Raw genomic sequence first — 13,003 nt, forward strand, 5'->3', positions numbered from 1 at the left:
GTGGGAAGGGATGGATGGAAAACGTTGGGAGAAAGAACGGACAGGATGATAGGACAAGTGTGAAGACGCAGGGAATAACCTCCCTGGTACTATTGGGAACAGTACAGGGTAAAAAGCGAAGAAGAAGATAGAGATTGGAATACACCCAGCAAATAATTGAGGACGTAGGTTGCATGTGATACTTCGAGATGAAAGGTTGGCACAGGGGGGGAACTAGCAGCCGGCTGCATCAGATCAGTTAGGAGACAAGTGACCGAAACAACTCTTTGTTGTGTTCTTTACCCTGTTCCCTACCAGGCACTTCTTTGTGTGACGAATTTTTCTGTGACTTCTTCCTACGTGAGGTAATGATACGTTTCTGTTTTGTTTGAATGACCCGCGGACTGGATACTGCCTCTGGGTCTGAAAAGACCGTCTTGGGAAAGTGACTGACCCGAATGATCTCATAACCATCGTAGTATGAAAATCTATGGTACCCTTGAGAGATGCATAATCTGGCAAAAATTTTTGGTGTTGTACTTGGAAAATGCACAGGAAAAGATAATATTGCAACTCCTTTGCTATTAAATAATGACTGACTCCTCAAGTCTGACATATCATATACTCTAACAAGGGAACCTCGCCATCGCACTCCCCTCAGATTTAGTTATAAGTTGGCACAGTGGATAAACCTAGAAAAACTGAACACAGATAAATCGAGAAAAAAGGAAGAAGTTATGTGGAACTATGAAAAAAATTAGTAAAATATACAAACTGTGTAGTCCATGCGCAACATAAGCAACATCAACGAGATTCTCAGCCCCGGGGAGCCATGGTCTCGTGGTTGGCGTATTAGCTGCGGATCGAGAGGTCGTTGGTTCAAGTCTTACCTCTACTGAAAATCTTACTTTATTTTTTTTTTAATGATCTGTCCGTTCGTTCATTGACGTCTCTGTTGACTGTAATAAGTTAAGTGTCTGTGTTTTGCGACCGTATCGGAAAACCGTGCGATTAGTAGACGAAAGGACGTGCCGCTCCAATGGGAACCGTAAACATTTGATCGCAAGGTCATAGGTCAACCGATTCCTCAACATGAAAACACGTCTGATATATTCTATACGACACTGGTGACGGCATGTGCGTCACATGACAGGAATATGTTGTCGGCCCACCTAACTTGTACACTTAGCGAATTGGTAAAAAGATTCTTCTACCTTGCCCGATTTAGGTTTTCTTGTGGATGTGATAACCACTCCCAAAAAAGTGATGAAAACATAAGAGTTTGTCATATAAACTGAAAATAAAAATAAAACTTTTCATTCGAAGATAGACTTGAATCTAGGACCTCTCATCCGGTAGTTGCTCTCGCTAACTACGGGACCACGGCGCTCCTAGATTGCCATTCTCCTTGGTGTTACTTATGTTCGCATGGGCTACTCAGTTTTTATATTTAAATAATTTTTTTCATAGTTCCACACAACTTCTTCCTTTTTTCTCAAATGATCTGGGGTTCATTTTTTCACGGCCTATCCACTGTGCCAACATATAAATAAATCTGAGGCGGGGGGGGGGGGGGGGGGGGTGCGATGGGGAGGTTCCCTTGTAAGAAACGGAGGTCTGTCTCATGACATGGACTTACTTCCAATAAAAGGTGTATATATAGTCTGGTCCGAAAGTCCCGTCACCCCCATCTTATTTGATCATGATGTGTATTTATTTATTTATTTTACTGATTTCTTTCTTTATTTCGATCTGTCACAACAGATATGTGAGAAACGTCAGATACTTTACGTTCCAGTTTATTTAATGATCTAGAACATCAGTATGGGCACCATCGCTGTCGCGGCACAAAATGATGCGGCTCTAGGTCTTGCGTTAAATTTCCTGAAGGACAGGAAGTCTGATGTACTTGAATGTCTCCCTAACAGCTTACTTCAGTTCGTCAATGATCTGGTATCGTTGCTCCTTGACATGGTGATTAATTATTCCCCACCTGGAACTGTCATGTGATGTCAGATATAGACTCCTTGGAGGCCACCCGATCGGCTGATTCTCTCCCTATCTACCTCTGAGGTAATATTTGATCCAAGAATTCTCGAACACCAAGAGCGTAGTGGGTAAGACCTCCCTCTGGTTGAATCCAACTGTCAGCAGGAATTTTCAGTCTCTGGCGCTCTGGAATGAACTATTCACGCAACATTTGCAAGTAATAATGTTAATTGAAACTTCTTGGCAGATTAAAACTGTGTGCCGGACCGAGGCTCGAACTCAGGACCTTCGCCTTTTGCGGGCAAGTGCTCTAGTTCTGCAAGGTTCCCAGGAGAGCTTCTGTAAAGTTTGGAAGGTAGGAGGCGAGGTACTGGCAGAAGTAAAGTTGTGAGGAGGCGGCGTGAGTTGTGCTTGTGTAGCGCAGTTGGTAGAGCACTTTCTCGCGAAAGGCAAAGGTCCCGAGGTCGAGTCTTGGTCCGGCACACAGTTTTAATCTGCCAGGAAGTTTCATATCAGCGCACACTCCGCTGCAGAGTGTAAATCCCATCCTGGAATAATGTTGATTCACTGCACCGTCGAAAAACATGAGGTGTCAACTGACACTGCAGTCCAGATCAGAAAATGTGGAGCATTATTCTTTAACTTTTCATAATAAATAATATCATGGCATACCAAAAATCAAGGGCAAAGACATACGTACTCTCCTTCATTGTTTTAAAAAAAGCATATGATTCGATTGATAGAGAAGCTCTATTTTCCGGAAGAAATCGGTCGGGATAAGAATGCAACTAATCTCCAAAAGCGACCATTACAAATACATTTCGGAGAGTTAAATTTATGGGGGAATTATCGGAACACTTTGAAATAAAATCGGAAGTGCGACAGGGGGATGGGCTCTCACCGTTGCTGTTCAATTGTGCACTTGAGAAAGTAGTCAGAGAATGGAACACAAATATTAAAAGTGGTATAAGACTGTGTTGCAAAAAGAAGAACGTTAAAGTAAATTGCATTGCTTTTGCAGATGATATGACCCTGTTTGCTGAAACAATGGAAGAAGCGCGAGAGGAAACTCTTGAACTAAAGAAAGAAGCAGCTATAATAGGTCTTCACATCTCCTTTGAAAAAATTCATATATTGACAAACATCAAGCACTCATGTAAATACCTCGAAGTTCAAGAACAAAACATTGAATAGGAAAGAATTCAAATATCTCTGACAATGGTTTAGTTGGAATGCTGGGAAAAGCAAATCAGTGGAATCCAGAAGAAATAACCTTGAATTGGCCTTCCAACTAAAAAAAATACATACAACAAAAAATCCCTTTCATGTCGGTCCAAAGTTACACATTACAAGACCGTGATTAATTCAGGAGCACTGTATTCAGCAGGAACACTAAACATGAATTTCAAAGGTCAAATGGAGAAACTTGAGCTAAAGGAAAGAAAAATTTTAAGAAAAATCATAGGACCAAAATTTCAAGACAATAAGGTTATATACATCAAAAATGAAACTCTCTACAAGAAAATTGGAAAACTTTCAGATACTATGCGAAAAAGGAGGATAAAGTTTTATGGGTCATCTTCTCAGAATGAATTTCAACAGATTAACCAAAGAAAACCTTTGACTTTTTCCGTAACCGCAAAACGAAACCCAACTTGTTTAAAGAAACTGAAAAGGACCTAGTACAATTAAAGATTCAGAAAATTGACTTATTGATCGAACAGCTAAATTAATTACTAAAGATGAAAACATAAAGCTCCAAGACAAATCTACACAACCCCTAATCTCGGAGGAAGAGAGGGAAAGAAGATCAGAAAGAATGAAGAAATACTGGGTCCTAAGAACAGAACAACGCACAAAAAAATGATTGTTCCAGCGTACCCCAAAGAGGGTGAAACAAAAGAAGAAGAAGAATATGGGTTGTTCTTGCTTCAGAAAAAATACCCTTATTCCGATAAGTCGATAAATTGCACATTCGTCTGAAAATAAAACTTTGCCCCGCTGTGGGAGTGTCATAAACACATTGAGTAATCTTGAGGAAGCTTCGTGTCTTCGCCGCATGTGCTCATCACGCAACTATTTTACGAATGTTGGCCAAAAAAGATCTTAATTACACATCTTTTTCCATGTATATCAGCGTAGTCGTTTTTGGAATTACCGATTCAGCAGATCTTTTCCGCAATAATTCTATAGGAGATCTCGTCACAGATACCGTCACTTCTGCACATGTTCGTTGTCTTGTTCATTGCCGTGCCGATCTGTTCTCTTTCCAACCAAAATGGATAAAGTTCTGAAGAGTTTCTATTTCCATTATTCGATTTTGTGGACTTATTTATGGAATCGCGCGGCAAAATCCCGTTGCACATCTCTTATGGTTTTCCCGGAATGTGGACGAACATGAACCGATGCACATGCCAGAACTAGTTCTCCTCCCCCTCCACCCCCACCCCGTAGGTATTTGTGTTTGCCAGTTGAACAGAAATGAGAGATAAATTGGGTACAAATATACAACATGGCCAAGAAAGGGGGGTGGGTGGGTGACAGGGCTTTCAGACCTTACTGTACAGGACTCCTTGATGTGGCAGCATATTCAGGTGGATGGTTACTACCAAGCAAGGGATGTGCAGGCCGGGCACCAACGTAATTCTTTAAATGGGCGCTGTAATAGTGGTTGTGCAGCAGCCCCAACGCAGTGTTTTGCCGCCGGTGGTTGACTGGGCTGCTACGTGGTTTAGCACATCGCAGCGTTACTGTACTCTATTACATGATGGCACGTTACTTCCTGTCCTAAGATACTTTCCAGATAAGAGTATAAATTTGATGTTTGAAACTTCCCCGGCATACTGATTGTTCCATAAAAACACAAAGTCTTTTGGCCATCTTTGTGCCGAAATATCGCGGCAAGATGTTACTGACTTACGGCAGTTGTCCCATGTTTTTCTGGAACAGGAGTATAAATGCTACCATTTCAGCCTGCAGCAGAGTTTGTTCGCCTAACGCAGTCTGCGCGAAGTCCATCAGAAGCTAAGCGACACCAGGTTCATCCAGCAGCATCTGGCTCTGCATCTACATCTACACGATTACTCAGCAGTTTACATGCTACTTCTCTACAGTTTCACTCCCGAGCAGAGCGCAGGAAAAACGAACAGTTACATGTTTCCCAGCGAGATATAGCTGTTTTGAGATATTTGTGACATCTGTTCGAAATCTGATTCCGTATTTCAGTGGGGTGATATGAGTTTTTAGTATGGATCTTTACAAATTCTGTATCCGACTGTTCTGAGACAGACAACTCATTATGTAGAAGACACCTTGCATGTTTTGTCTACAAATCGAAACGAACAACGTAAATGAGTCTTCGATTGCAGAAAAATTAAAGAAGAACTGCATGAAAGACGGTAATAAAAGTCATGCATTGCGATCCCTCAAAGCTATGTCATTCAGAGGGCCGTATTGAGTCGAAAGGCAACCTCTCCACTGCGAGCTAGCGGCTGGAGCCAGTCGCTGGATGTCCTTCTCTCGTGTCCTCCTGTCCCGACTCCAGAGCGTGTGCCCGCCGTTGCGCAACTCCAGAGTACACAGTGTTATAGGCGGTCGGGACCCCTGCCGCCCTCCAGTCTCCCTGGACAGAGATGGGCGTGTTGGTCGCGTGCTGTGCCGCGGTGGGCTACGCGCTGGCTGGCCTGCTGGCCTTCTGCGCCTGGCTCTGGCTGAACCGCCCGCGCACCGACATCCCGGGTCCGCATCCGCTGCCGCTGCTCGGCAACGTCCTGTACTTTCGGAAGTTGCCAGTGCTGCTGGAGCACTTCCGAGAACTGCACCGCCGCTATGGAGACGTATTCAGGTGTGTCAAGCCTCACGAGTTCTGACTCTAAGAACATGACGTCGGTAGAAGTGACGTTTTTGAGCTGTTTCTTTTCGCTGTTTTTCTGCTCGAAAATGGTGTAGGATATAAGGATACGTTAAAGAATCGATCACGCGGATAATGTGGTCAGATGCCTTGCAGAGATGATTAGTTAACTTCGTATGTGTAGTCCAGGGCCGGCCACGGCGTACCAAAATTCACGCGTGCACGGTGTGCGGGCCGCGCAAGCACCAAGGTCTGGCCTGTCTCGGATTTGCTCGGTCCTCCTCGGAAGTACCCAGAATGGAGAAACATTTCACTGAGTATTGTGCTCTTCAGTTAGGAAGAATCGTTGTGTCTGCGTTGTTCACCCTTGGCTATTTGTGTTATAGAGTACGTTCACAAATCCAATGGCTGTTTGGACAAGAGACAGGCTAGCGATCTGTCATCACAAGCCTTTGAAAATGAGTGGGATTGAGAGAAGAGAGGGGTGAGAATTCTAAGTTTAAGCGACGGGTACTGCGAATTGGTTATGAAACATTACGATGCAACTGTTGTTGAAGCTTTCGGCATGTGAGGTCCTGATCCAAGAAACTGTTCCCGTCGTTTCGTCCAGGACTGCGTTGGACATCCTCATAGGCGCTCCTCCGACTGACCGGTCGGACGTCCGAGAGCGACATAAATACCAGAAAAAAAAACAGAAAAAAAACAGCTGTAGCGTTGAATGCTCATCAATCATGAAACTACGAAGTGAAGTTTTCTGAAACATAAATTTTATCTAAAACGTCACATTATTATCCACGACTATATAGAGAAGCCATTGACTTCTAAAAGCAACAGGATAATTTTAATAGGAAAGAGGAGACAATGAAATTTAGCGACATATGGACAGTAGCTCTGCAGAGTAGATACACAGTTTTATCTTTGCCAAGACAAGACAAGACAAGACGCCAATTGATAGTTAAGGTAATGGAGGGTGAAGCTTTGACAATGACAGCCGCTCATGCTAGCGAAACGTCAGTAAAATCATCAGACGAACGTCGGCTGAAGAAGCCGAGACAGAAGCAAATAGGCAGTTTGTCAACAACGGGCCACGAAATCATCAACAATTTTGTAAGTTTTATCTCTGAAAAAGATTATCCCTGCACATCACCTGTTACTTTGACCACGTTCCCTTTTCTACAGTATTTATGTTGTTCTCGGACGATCGACCGGTCAGTCGACTAGACACAGGGCTGAAGCGCCTCTGAGGATGTCCAGGGCAGTCCTGGACGAAACGTTAGGAATAGGGGAGTTTCGTGGACCATGGCCTCATATCCCGAAAGGTTTACCAACAGCTATGCCATACAGTCGTGAAAGCCATCATTCACTGTACATTGCGATAGCACGGAGAAAAATTTAACGATATACCTGCCAACGAAAGAGCAAAATATTACAATTATTGACACATGACATTCATTGTTCTAGCCCTCAAGAAGCTCTATGTGCTAAATTTGTAGGCATGGAAAACGTGTAGGAACTGGTGGTACGAATAGTAAAATTCCTGACCCCGCACGGATTATTCTGCTGTCAGATGTAATAGATTTCGATGGAACTGAACGATGAGTATGGAGACTTCATACATTACTGCAAAACACGTTGGTCAAGTCAAAGGGCATGCCTGGAACGATTTGTTGATTTAAAAGACGATACTGTTGAATTTATCAAGGAAAAGGGAGTGCGGGAACGAACATAAGCACATTGCAGACGTTTCGTTTTAAGTGGACTTGACTGTACACTGCCCACAGTAACACATCGCAAGCAGATAAACAACTTTCTGATTTGATAGGGATGCATTTAAAAAGAAAATGGGTTTGTAGAATGGACACAGTCTGACGCACAGTCCAGTTACCTAAGATAACTGGCGTTAAGAAAAGCCGGAACTTTGAAGAATTCATTGTGACCTTCAAAGTAATACAAGGACAGATAACTAAACGTTTTGAGGACCCTGCCACTTCTTCATTTGGTTTCGAGACCGCTTGCTGTTTCCGTTGAAAGAACACCTGTGCATATACAGATTTAACTGATTGATGGGCAAGGTAAATGGCTTTTCGAAGACAAATCCCTATAGTGTTAAAACTATCCTGGACGTCTACATTGCTTTTGTCAGGTAGAGTTTCGACGTTTCCATAATGAGGTTGTAGTAGTGCTACAATATTTAGACCAACATATATGTGTGAAAGACGAATTTTTAGGTTATAAAACTAAAAATGTCACGAACACCTGGCAATCCGTGAGTGAAAATTTGTGAAATTCTCGGAGTCTGTCCATATGGCGACAGTTTATACCAGATGAAAATTATATGACTTCAGCACGCGAAAAATAGTTAAGTAATACTGGAAATATGTTTCGTTTTTAATTTATGTTGTTGAGAAATGTGAAATATAAAACCAAGTCGTAGACAGTGCGATTTCACTGCTATTCAAATGCAGCACGTCCCCAGTTTCCCTCTCCTCGCATTGAGACAGCGTAGTGTGCCCGTGGGGGAAACGGGCCCGACAGGTGCAGCGCTATGGCTCTCGTGCCGAAGCACAGCAAGCTAGCCAAATTATTGGCGGCCCCTAGTGTAGCCCATAGATCCACATGATCGTTGAGTAGTAAGCAGCGAGACAATACAATTGAGCGTTCTGACGCCGGCCAGCCAAACGGAATCGACCAACCCTCGTGTCATCCTCTGCCAGTGGCGACACTGGAAGCAGTATTGGGGGGGCCTGTGCTCAGCACACAGCTCTCCCTGCCGTTGTTGGGTGTCTTGACCTCGCAAGGGCTATTTCTCACTCCTTTATGGTCCCACGAGGCCGAATGCACTCCGTTACAGTTATCCTACCAAGGAAAAACCTCTTCCTGTACTGGGAATCGAACACGGATCCTCCGTATAGTAGCCAAACACGCTGTCCATTAAGATACGAAGGCGAACTGAAACAGTAAAGAATGAGCATAAATTCTTTCTCTGGCCACAAAATTATTTTCAGAAACTGTTCTGCATAATGGTTAGCGGTCTGTTGCAGATTATAGCCTAACTCATAAAGTTTTTCATGGATACACTTCCACATGTGCTCCGTTTTTTGCCCATAGAACGTTACAGTATATCCCTTAATACGTTTGTGTATATTGCTGTTATATGTGCGGATATACTGTACTGTAGGTGCAATTAACCATGAAAAGGAAACAATTATTGTTTGTATACTATATATATTTATATATTATAACTTGAAGGTAATAGAAATCTACCAGTGCCTGAATCTGTGTCTACTGCTCTAGGCTTGTGTCGTGAATAAATAAAAACTCTCTTGCTAAAGTTTGAAAGTCTTATTTACTAGAGCACGAAATACTGTTCTTAATGTACCTCCACAGTCTTACGGACATGGGCATATACCATTCAGTCTTCAACAAAAAATGTCCGATGATAAGATTTTAACCTAAAAAGAATATTGAATTTGTAGTGGTGAAATATCGTTGATCTCGTAGAGCAGAAGCAACTTTCGTTATCCTCCGGTCACCTGTAAAACTTTTACTGTTTATGAATAGGAAATTAGATGGGATCCTCGGATACTGATTCTGTATGACTGAGTCCACATTTGGTTATATAATGCGGAACCGTTCATAGATTTCTATTAATAACAGGAAACACTTCAAAATTCCCTTCAGTACCCCAAAAATTTGGACATTATTCGTGTTTACTCTCCCGGAGAGGGGAAAAGTTGCTTCATCGAATGCTCGATTCGTTCCAGCATGTCACTAGCAAACAGCACGTCTGCGTCTAACAATTCGATACGAAGCTAATGTAAGTTCCTCTTTGTATGCGTAGTAATGCAGCCTTTCGTCGTTTCTGTGGAAACTCGTTCCGTCGGTTTCCGCGGACTGCGCTGAAATGCAGCACCCACGTTACCAAGAGCGTCGTCGCTCGATTCAGGTCTATTGTTTTCTGCTTGTCACCAACACTGCCAGTCTTTTTAAACTTCTCTTCACCATGCTCTTCACTTCGGATGGATCTCAACCGTAGGCACTTCGGAACTGTCGTTGAACGCAAGGGGAACCATGTATCCCCAAGCCACAAAACACATTGCGCTTTCTCCCATGCAGACGCCATTCTAACTGCACCATGCCTAAATTACGCTACCGTAACAATATAGAGAGGAAAGAAATCGGATGCTGTCAAAACACATTCAGAAATATACCCATAAAATACTTCACAAGTTAAACCACCATTTGCAACAAACCGCAAACTGTATACAGTTCTCTAGAAATAAATTTTTGAAGTCAGGGAAGACTCAATGCTTACCCTGTACTTTTATACTCTGATAGTTTTTTACTTAGTCAATACGCAGATCGTGAACAGATAAAACAGAATGTGAATACCCACGACTGTATCCATCCCATCAAGCTCTCTCTCTCTCTCTCTCTCTCTCTCTCTCTCTGTCTGTCTCTCTCTCACTGTGTGTGTACGTGTAAGGTTTTCCTTTTTTCCCGTCAAGCAAGGCCATATATAAAGAGGAAAGGATAAAAGCATTACACTCATTTCATCCAAAGGTAACGGTACTCATTTGACGCTCGTGTTGGAGCATTGTGGATGTTTCATTTCTAAGTTGGTCTGATCAACTTTTATGGGTTGCAAGTATGGCAGTATCTATCAGAAGATACTATATTTTGGTCGGTCGCTATGGAACAGCGAATACATATAGATAAAATATGCAGAATGTTCTCTATAACTGTTGTCCAGCGTCCAGTATCAAAATAAACCATGGTGAAAACAATTATGAAGTCTGACTGGTTCTCTAAAAGCTTGTAACTCAGAGGAAAATGCAGTAGCTAGTTGACAGGTGACTAATAAAGAAACAGTGTGCAAATGTGAAACAGTGAGAACACGTGTGAATACCGAACACACAGTGGAGTCTGAATTCTATTAAGTCACATGGTTTCTGTTTTTGAGGCTATCACTTGGCCACTTGTGCCTTATTCTGACACGTTGGACGACGGAAGACTCTTACGAATATAACACAACGAATTGAAGTTCCACCCACAAACAAAATCTTTCAAACTTGAAGCGAACGGACAAAGAATCCCATTTACGAACTAATGAGACATTATTTCAAAGGATTCCGAATAATCCATAACTTGTTATCTCTATTCTGATGACTGATGAATTCAACTTTCTGTTGAAGAATTATTTCAATGAACCGAGTATTCTGTATTGGGTTTATGGATGATCATTAAGAAATGCACGAATATTCTGTGAGGTTGATGTACCAGGACCATTTTTTCCGACCCGAGATCGTTCGCGAAATGGAAACAACAGTGAAAATCAAAAATATTTTGCTGCCAACACTCCTTCCAGATACTTCTCTACCTCGTCGTCATTCCTACTTTGACAGCTGTAGTAGCGTGGTACCAATTTTCCAATACCCTCGTCATAGAAAGCAGCCGACTGTGTTACTTTAATTCACTACGCCGGTCTTCAGTTCGTTGTCTCTGCATCTATTTGCCTGTGTCAAAACGCTATTCTTTCAGCGGTTCATATCAATGAGCGGATGAAAATCAGAGGGAGCGAATGAATGGGCAGATGAAAATCAGAGGGAGCGAGGGCCGAGCCGTATGGGTAACACTTAACGTCGAAAATGTTACAGGTGCGCCATTGATGCACCTACAGTATTCGATTGAGCATTATCATGAAGAAGGAAACGCCTGACAGTTACTTTATGTGGATTGCATGAAACCGGGTAGAACCCCTCTAGAGGCATTACAATTGGATGGAGACTCGACTCTTCTAAGCATTTTTACGTGCTCACGTGACACAATCGATAGGCAAACTAGAGACACTGCACAATAGATCTGTGCGAAGCTTCACCGGATTTTTGCTGTGGTTTTCATTTTGCGATCAACTGGAGAATGAAAAGAAATGTAGCATTCGTATATTCAAAATGTCCAGTTGTGGCGAGGGGTGTGTACTAGGAATTTTGAGAGAATAACCAACTAGTAATCGTTAACATATACGTTCAAAAATGGTTCAAATGGCTCTGAGCACTATGGGACTTAACATCTGAGATCATCAGTCCTCTAGAACTTAGAACTACGTAAACCTAACTTACCTAAGGACATCACACACATCCATGCCCGAGGTAGGATTCGAACCTGCGACCGGTTCCGGACTACAGCTCCTAGAACCGCATGGCCACCGCGGCCGGCAACATGTACGTGATCAGTATAGTACGATACATAGATTTTAGCCGGAAAATATTGTACCAGAGTTTCAACGTAGAAAGTTGAAGCTTCACATTTTATTGTTTGAACTGTGTGTCAGCACAGAATAAGGTATTTTTCCTGAGTCGTACAGTTTATATTTTGAGGCTGTCACTTGACCACTTGTTACCCTCGAACCCTCCATCGATAATTATGTGTTATGAGACTACTTTGATCCTAAGTTTACTCAGGAAGTGGTGTTTTGGAGTCGTTATAATGTAGTTGCAGCTTTCGTATATTATAAACGGAACACATTCGTGGAATCTTCCCTCTTACGTGAAGATATTACAGTAGTCTACAAGTGGTGTTCGGTCAGTCAAGTCGGTCCTATTTTCTGTGGTACAGGTAACCATTTGAAGAGAATAAGCATGTGTAAGGAAGAATGTTGTTCTCACAGCTCATATGCGAGAATTAGCACTATAGGCATGATTGTAAAATATTAAGATACGAGTACATTCACATTCGTCCTCCCAATGCCTCCATACGGTCTATACCGTAGGGTAATTAGTATAGCATTATCGTAAGTGCACTCGCAATGGAAACATGAAATGATGGCTGCCTGCTTAAACTTAAGCTCTTATTATACTGTCATGGTAATTGCGCGGTAGGTACTAGGAGAGTGTCATATGTACTTCTCCTCCTCAGGGATGGGGGCGATATCGCAATTTTGGAAGGAAAATTTTGCTTCATGCATTAGTCTAATAATATGTTTCACTCGAACTAGTTCTAACTAAATAAATCTGTAACGAATCGTGGGGTATTTTGCACTATAACTCATGCAGTGTGGTACGGACCACAGTATGAGAAATTGATGACGAGAGTTTTGTTAGCATAATTCTTCTTGCATTAGTTTCAATTCTATTTTAATCTACTGAACCGTGGCATGGTTTTTTCCCTATAATTATACATGCCTGT

At 42.3% G+C, this 13,003-nt stretch overlaps 1 protein-coding gene across 1 annotated transcript in view; it reads left to right on the forward strand.

Annotated features, from left to right (window-relative positions):
• Window positions 1-5,600: 5,600 nt before the first annotated feature.
• LOC126355419 (cytochrome P450 4C1-like) overlaps window positions 5,601-13,003 on the forward strand; it is a 114,253-nt gene continuing 106,850 nt past the window's right edge. Inside the window, exon 1 of the mRNA XM_050005723.1 lies at window positions 5,601-5,812. Coding sequence (XP_049861680.1) covers window positions 5,601-5,812 — 212 coding nt within the window. The remainder of the gene's footprint in view (window positions 5,813-13,003) is intronic.

This window comes from Schistocerca gregaria, chromosome 3 (assembly GCF_023897955.1).
Source record: "Schistocerca gregaria isolate iqSchGreg1 chromosome 3, iqSchGreg1.2, whole genome shotgun sequence".
NCBI classification, from domain to species: Eukaryota; Metazoa; Arthropoda; class Insecta; order Orthoptera; family Acrididae; genus Schistocerca; species Schistocerca gregaria.